The 8,281-nt window shown below is 42.9% G+C and overlaps 1 protein-coding gene across 1 annotated transcript; it reads right to left on the reverse strand.

The window, feature by feature from the left end:
- Positions 1–7,437: 7,437 nt before the first annotated feature.
- LOC107824009 (uncharacterized) lies at positions 7,438–7,938 on the reverse strand. Its single transcript, XM_016650737.1, has one exon. It carries the CDS (start codon positions 7,936–7,938, stop codon positions 7,438–7,440), a length of 501 nt encoding a protein of 166 aa, XP_016506223.1.
- Between the last annotated feature and the right edge of the window lie 343 nt (positions 7,939–8,281).

Raw genomic sequence — 8,281 nt, forward strand, 5'->3', positions numbered from 1 at the left:
TAAAATATAGTGTAAGTTAGCCAGAAAATTCGTCTCATTTACAATGGTAACTGAGCTCTCTATTTATAGCTAAGTCTAGAGAAGGAAGTCCTAAGATCATGCCCTTCTTTAATGTTAATTATGAGGGCCATTGATGAAGATGTAAAGTTAGACATAAATGCCAAATTTCTTGTAACATGCCATCATCCTTAATGCTACAAAATATTCTGTATTAAATGTTATCGGGCGCAAAACAATTAATACTACTTCTATGATCGTTGTTCCATCCGGTGACAAGCGGAATAGCTATGTTTGGTGGTCATCCCCATCTTGTGTTTCACGTGTCCTTCTTTTAAGTGGCCATGTGTCATGTCGTATTTTTTTCTATACATATAGTCCCCCTACTTTTCGGTGACACAAACTTGAGTTACCAGGAAGTTGGTAGAAAGCACTTTTTTGGCGGGAATTACTATAATTCCCTTTGAAGTTTTTTGACAGTTGATTTGACGCACGTCTCTCCGCATTTAATGCCCCGAACACGCGTCATCCCACGATTCAGCACATCTTTCACCAACTATCGAGGTAATCATGGCCATGAATTTAGCCGCCAAAAAATTACTTATACGCATCCTCCTCCTCTTATGTACTTCATAATTTCTCAAACTCCTAATTCGCATCTTTATTTCCCAACCTTTCTCTGATCTTCTTCGAACCAGAAATTTTTCTTCCTTCTATTTTGATGGCTTCCTCTTCAAAACGTGCTAGTTCTTCAAAGGGCAAGAATAAAATTGAGGATTCCGTTCCTCCAACAGTGGGTTCCATCATCCATAGTACTTTGAAGGATTTTGAAGAGAAATTTCGTACTGTTAATTCTCGCACATGGGCTGTTAGTAGGTACCCTTCTTCTATTCGTCCTTCCAGTATTCCTACTGTGAAGGAGGACTGCTGCTTCCCTGAGTTAGATATTATTGCTCCTGATTTATCGGAGCGAGTGACCCTTCACAAGGAAGGTTTTACATATTTTTTCATGTATCCCTTTACTTTGGGTGCGTTTTCTTTGAGCAGAGAGCTCGATCCCATGATTGCGGAATTTTACCTTCACAACCAAGTGTGCTTGGCATAGGTGAGCCCTTCGGTATGGAGGACGGTTGCCTGCCTTTGACGCCCGTGTCAGGAAACTGGGGAAGAGCTATCATTAGCTCGTATGATGAACCTTTATTCCCCCAAGATTTTTCGGGGAGGTATGATAAATCTCTGTAAACGTGGCCAACATGCTTTGTTGACTAGCATGGATGATGAAAACGACTGTGGGTGGATGGAATGGTTCGTTGCAGTTGCCACCAGTGACATTATTCTAACAACGACTTCATCCTTTCCGGTTGCTTGGAACCGTTCTCGTAAGTTCCCTTTAATACACTTTCTCTTACTAAATATTCTTTCATGCATGTATTAATCCTTCAACCTTCATATGTTACAACGACTCGATGGACGCCACCGGTGGTAGAAGACTTGGACCGGTGGGTTCAGAAGATCTTGGATATCACAACGCTCGAAACTCATTTGTGGAAAGAGTTGTCCCTTAAATACGGGTGGAAGGCCAAAAATCATGATAACTTTATTTTACCTTGTCTTCATTTTTTGTACATGAAGAATTTGGTTGAACTCTTCTGACTTATTCATGAAATTAGGTCTACATGCGGGCTCAGTTGATGTCCCAGAGGAGGATGTTTTAGCTGACCATGCTGATGCGACGAGGCTGCTTTAGGAGGCACTTACTCGAATAGGCATCTCCGGGCGCAAACGTTTCTTCACGGAGTCCCCGGCCAGAGAACAAACAACCAAAGAGAATACGTTCCTCTGCGGCTGGGGAAAAGAATAAGAGGGCAAAGGTTGATGCCCCCGAGCCATCTCTGGTGGCGATGATGACTGGTCCTCCTTTCAGGCCGGTCGTAGACACTGTGATGATCGATGATGATGATGAAGCTAGTGATGAGGGAGCTTCTTTACATAGAAGGATACGATCCTCATCATCTCAACAAGATGCTCGACCTGTTGAGACAATTGCACCAATTGATGATGACGTCTCAGCACTTTAGGAAGAACCTGATTTAGTTAAATATACTAACTCCCGCTTCTGGGCCCTACTTGCTGTAACCGGTACCGCAGGTCTGAGTATCGGGTACGTGCCGTCTTTGGTTGGCGAGCATCAAACAACCAGCACTGCATTTGATGTAACTGCTTCTCACTCTTCAACTCCATCAGCTTCATCTCTACTTTTACCACCACCAGCAATTGTTACATTATTTCCATCTTCATCCGCTCTTCCACCAGCTGTTGCTACATTATTTCCATCGGCCGCACCTGACCATGAAGAAGGTATCCCTCCTCCACAGTCCCCAGTTCATGGGAATTTGGGGCGAAATTATACTGCCCCTTCTGAAGATCCACAAATGAGGAGGAACATTACTCTTTCGGTCTCTACTGGGTGCAACCTGCTATCCCGACCGGTGGATCTTGCTAATTATCTGAAGCCTTTGGCTTCAGAAAAATACTGGAAAAAGATTCATACACTCTTGGGGGAGTGTTTGTGGAACAATGTTATGCACAACGCCGCAGCGGTACGTTCCTTTCTTCTTCTATTATTTCTTCTACTTTTGAACAAATGTACTTTAAGTTTTACCTCCTCTTGTTTTGTAGGCCAACTTTCTTGCTTCTGAGGGCCTTCAAAGGCTGATTCGTGAGAAGGAAGAACTTACTTCTTGACGGGATCAAATTTTGGCGAAACGGGACCAGACTGTTATCCGCCTCTCGGAACCGGAAACCAAGGCTAGCGAGGCCGTTATTTTGGAGGCCCTTTTGCAGCATAGCGAGCAAGAAGTGTTAACCCTTAGCCAAGAAATTGGGCCACTGAAGGTTAGATTTGATGAAGCCAAAGCTAAATGGGCAGAATTCCAGAACATCGTTCTTGCTACAACCGATGGTGAGGCTGCCTCTGCTGAAAGAGTGATTAATTTGGAAGCAGCCTTAAAATCCAAAAGTGAAGAGCTTGCTGCTGTGGTGGCGAAACATGTCCAGCTAGAAGAGAAGTACCGGAAAACTATCGAGCATAATAGGCTCTTTAGCTCAACTGTCTGTGAGCTCGATGTCAGTCTCAAATCTGCTAGGTCCGTCCGGGGAAACCTTTCTGCTGAAGTTACTCAACTCAAAGAAGAACTCAAGCGCCGAGCGGCTTCCCTCATTGTTGAAAAAACTTATTCCATGAATAACATGGGGAGAAAAACCTTGGAAGAGGCCAAGACTGGTATCATTGATATTGATGCCGAAATTGCTAAGGCCCGAGAACTTGAGTTGGCTGCAAACAATGGACTCCCGGCGCAGTCTGATGCTCCAAGTTCTTCTGATTTCGGTTCTGAGTTTTTGGAAACTGAAGAAGTATCGGAATGAGATGATATCGAAGACAAAGCTGGGGAAAATGTTGAGCCATCAATGGAACCATCTACTACGCAGATACTTCTCTTCCTCCTAATTCCGTAGACGCTGCAGTTTAACTTTTTGTTTCTTTTTCTATTTTGTACCTTTATCATTTTGATGTATCCTTGTAAATAAAAATATATTTTTTGCTCAAGTGTCGTTTGAGTCTTACTTTCGCTTGAATATTCATGCAAGTCTTTAACTTTCGTACATGCTCAAGTATTTTGCGCATGTTGTTCTGTTCGCGCTTTATTATGTGTAATCTCGGATGCTTTTTCTTCGAAGCATTTTGGTTCCAAGTATTATCCCTTTTTCATGAGGGTTTCCATGAGTATTTGCGCAACGGCTTCGGGTGTATTTTTCCCCGATGACATTCTAGATTCTGGGCATTGATTCTTCTTGAACCAACCCTTTAATGAGAGGGTTTTTATAGGAGAGGGCCCTCTTATGTTTATAGTGCTCTTGAAGAGAACGTTTCTTGTTCATTACAACACTAACATTTGAAGTACTTGTTTAACTTTCAAATGGTAAAATTAACTCATCGTTCAGACAAGAAACAACAACAACAATAACAACAACAACCCAGTATAATCTCACTAGTAGGGTCTGGGGAGGGTAGTGTGTACTCAGACCTTACCCCTACCGTGGGGTAGAGAGGCTGTTTCCAAATGACCCTCGGCATCATTCCCTCCAAGAACTCCCCACCTTGCTCTTGGGGTGACTCGAACTCACAACCTCTTGGTTGGAAGTGGAGGGTGCTTACCATTAGAGCAACCCACTATTTTAATTTAATTCCTTCTATTTTTAAAAGTACATAAGCATTTTGCTATGCAGAAAAGAAATTATCATGACTTGTGGCTATCTTGTACAACTTGTTTCTATGGGGCTGGCTACGCAATCCCCGGTTCCGATGATGTATTCTGTTCCCGAATTTTCGTTCCTCGGTTGATGTGGCATTCAGTGTTGCTGTATTATCATATCATTACCCCAGTGTTCGAATGCGAAGAATGCGAATTGGAACACTGGAAGTCTTATATCTTCGAAGATTCCACCAATGAATTGCTAGGTAATCCTTCACTCGGCAACATATCTTGTTTCCCCTTAGGAACCCATACTATCGAGCAAAAAAATACCTAACAATCCTTTAGTGGTTTGTGCTCGTGAACGATCGGGTAACCTCTGTTCGGTAGCAAACTTAACTTCTCGGTGGGAATTTGCTATCAAACCAAAGATTACCTAATCTCCCTCGAGTGAAGCCTTGACATCAGAGATATTATTGTTGTTGTCTTCGTAGTATGCTTTCCATTGCTGCCTCGTTAAAAACCTTGCTAGAAAAACCCAATTGGGACAAAAACTGAATGAGCAACTCCAAGTTGATCAGCATTGTTTCGTTGTTCGATTCTTCGTTCGCCTGGAAATACCTTAAGGTTGGTTCCTCTACTTCCACCAGTATCAAAGCTTTTGCGCCGTACACAAGGGAAAAAAGGGTTTCTCCTATGCTTGACTTGGCCGTTGTTCGATAGGCCCATAGAACCCCAGGTAATTCTTCGGGCCAGTTGCCTTTTGCTGCTTCCAACCTTTTCTTTAGATTTTGTATAATCACTTTGTTTGTTGACTCTGCTTGACCATTCGCGCTCGGATGACAAGGTGAAGAGGTAATCCTCTTTATCTTCAAACCTTCAAGGCTTGTTGACACTCCGATGTCCATTCGAAATTGTTTTTCTTTTATAGTAGTTCGAAGAAGCGATGACATTTTTTTGATGAACGGGAAATGAACCTGCTCAAAGCTGCCAATCTCCCTATAAGCCTCTTAATTTCTTTTACGTTAGACAATTGATTCGGGATTTCCTCTATGGCCTTGATTTTGTCGGGATTTACCTCAATTCCCCTTTGTGAGACTAGGAATCCTAGGAATTTACCCGAACTTACCCCAAAAGCACACTTCTCGGGGTTAAGCTTCATATTATGCTCCTTCAGGATGTCGAATATTTCTTGCAAATGCTTCAGGTGGTCACCTGCATTCAGAGACTTAACGAGCATATTGTCTATATATACTTCCATAATCTTTCATATTTGTTTTTCGAACATCTTATTGACGAGCCGTTGATAAGTGGCTCCGATGTTTTTTAACCCGAAGGGCATCACATTGTAACAATATGTATAAACGAAGTCTTTTCCTGGTCTTCTGGGTTCATCTTGATTTGATTTTACCTAGAATAAGCATCGAAGAAACTCATTAACTCGGGCCCGGCCATTGCATCAATCATTTGATCGATATTTGGCAATAGGAATGACTCTTTTGGGCACTCCTTATTAAGATCCTTATAATCTACGCACATGCAAAATTTATTATTTTTCTTAGGAACTACTACTATTACATTGGCTAACCAGTCCGGATATCTTACCTCTCAGATTGAACCAATATTAAGTAAACGGGTTACCTCTTCCTTGACGAATCTATTCCTTGCTTCAGCAATATGGCACTTCTTTTGCCTTACCGGAGGTATGTTGGGTTCCAAGCTTAACTTGTGTATGGATACCTCCATCGGGATTCCTGTCATATCCTCGTGCGACCATGCAAAACAATCGGCGTTAATTTTAAGGAATTCAATAAAAGCATACCTAAGCTCCGGGTGCAGTCATTTTCCCAAATGGAATCTCTTTCGAGGAATTCTTCGAACAGCGCAACTTGCTCTAGTTCTTATGCCGTGGACTTCATCGCATCCGTCTCTTCTGGTACTTGAAAATACCTTGGTACTTGATATTGTTCCGACTCTTCTTCCCCCGGGCTAACTTCCTCTGGTTCGGGGGAAGGTGCCGATTCCAGTAATTGCTATACCGCACGTTCCTTTCCTTTGCTACTGGAGACCGAAATTGCATTCATTTCTCTTGCCGCCGGTTGATCACCCCTTATCTGTTTGATCCCCTCAGGTGTCGGAAACTTTAACAATTGGTGATATGTTGAAGGCATAGCTTTCATCTCGTGCATCCATAGTCTTCCCAAGATGATGTTATACCCCATGTCTCCATCTACCACTTCGAAGAGAGTTGTCTTCATTACTCCCTTAGTGTTCGTGAACAATAAAATTTCTCTCTGGGTTGTCACGTTTGCGAGCTTGAATCCAGAGAGGAGTTTCATTACCGGGATAATGCTTCCAGTGAGTTTAGCTCGCTCCAGTACTCTCCATTATACGATATTAGCTAAACTTCCTGGATCCACTAAAACACGTTTAATTTTAAAATCTAACACATTTAAAGAAATTACCAGTGTGCCATTGTGCGGTAGCAGTAATACGTCTGCATCTTCGTTCGTAAATGTGATATCGTCTTCCCGGATCCTTTTACTATGAGTTATCGATACTTTTGTCTTCTTTGCTGCCGAAAAGGTGACCCAGTTAATTTCATTTCCTCCGAATATCATGTTGATCATTTGGCGTGGGGGTTCTTCTCCTGCTTTTGAGGTTTCCGCGTCACCCATGTTCCGACCATAATTGTTTTTAGCTCGGTCACTCAAGAATTCTCTGATGTGACAATTCTTTAACAGTGTTGCCACTTCTTCCCGGAGGTGTCGGCAGTCCCTAGTCCGGTGGCCGTTAGTGCCGTGGTATTCACACCATAATTGGGATCCCTCTGACTATGATCAGATTTCATAGGTCTTGGGAATCATGCCTTTTTGATATTTCTTATGGCTGATACCAACTCCACCACACTGACGTTGAAATTATACTCCGAAAACTTTGGGTAAGAAGAATCTCGCGACCACGAGATTTCTCTATCCTGTAGTGATTTGTTGTTCCGGCCACGATCGGTCCTTCTATCAATGATGAACTTCTCTACTATCCGAAAGTTCCTGCCACGGCCTTCTGTCTTCTCGTAGGCCAAAAATCGGTCCCTCGAAGTCCGTCTATCCGTGTCAATATCATCTTTCATTTTTTCTCTATTCTTCTCCCGTCCTTTGGTCGACAATGGAAAGCCAACCTGATCGTCTTAGATGCTTTTTTTCGACTCGTACCGGTTGTGGACATTCTCCCAAGTCGTCGCTTGAAACTCGAGCAGAATTTCTTTCAACTTCCGGGAAGCATCCAAACTTCTCGAATTTAAACCTTTGGTGAACGCTTCAGCCGCCCATTCATCTGGGACTTCCGGTAGTAACATCCTTTTCTTATGGAACCGGGTAATGAACTCTCGTACTAATTCAGATTCTCCCTGCGCTATCCTGAATATGTCAGCCTTTTGGGCTTGTACCTTTCTGGCACCGGCGTGAGCTTTGATGAAAGAATCCGCGAGCATCTCAAAGGAATATATGGAATTCTCAGGCAATAATGAATACCATGTTAAAGTTCCCCTCGTGAGAGTCTCACCAAATATTTTCAGCAACACAGACTCAATTTCGTGAGGATCCAAATCATTTCCTTTCACTGCTGCTGTGTAGGTGGTAATGTGCTTATGTGGATCTGAAGTTCTGTCATACTTTGACACTTTAGGCATTTTGAACCGCTTCGGGATTAATTCCGGGGTTGCGCTCGGTTTATACAGTAATTAAATATACTTTTTCGAGTTTGGGCCTTTTAGTACTGGTGGTGCGCCCGGGATTTAATCCATGCAGGCGTTTACTTCCTTCATGAACCGCAAAAGTTCATCCTTGAACGGATCGTTCTCATTGATGAGGCCAGATCTAATCTCCCAGCCTCGTCGGAGCCAACTTCACCCGTAGGAGTGTTATTATCAATTCTATGCGTCGTTTGGTTCGCGGGAACAACATGACGAACTAGATTTCGCCTGTTTGCATTATTTGAGGCACCCGATAGCGCCTGCTTCAGTTTCGTCATAA

Source organism: Nicotiana tabacum, chromosome 21, assembly GCF_000715075.1.
Source record: "Nicotiana tabacum cultivar K326 chromosome 21, ASM71507v2, whole genome shotgun sequence".
NCBI lineage: Eukaryota > Viridiplantae > Streptophyta > Magnoliopsida > Solanales > Solanaceae > Nicotiana > Nicotiana tabacum.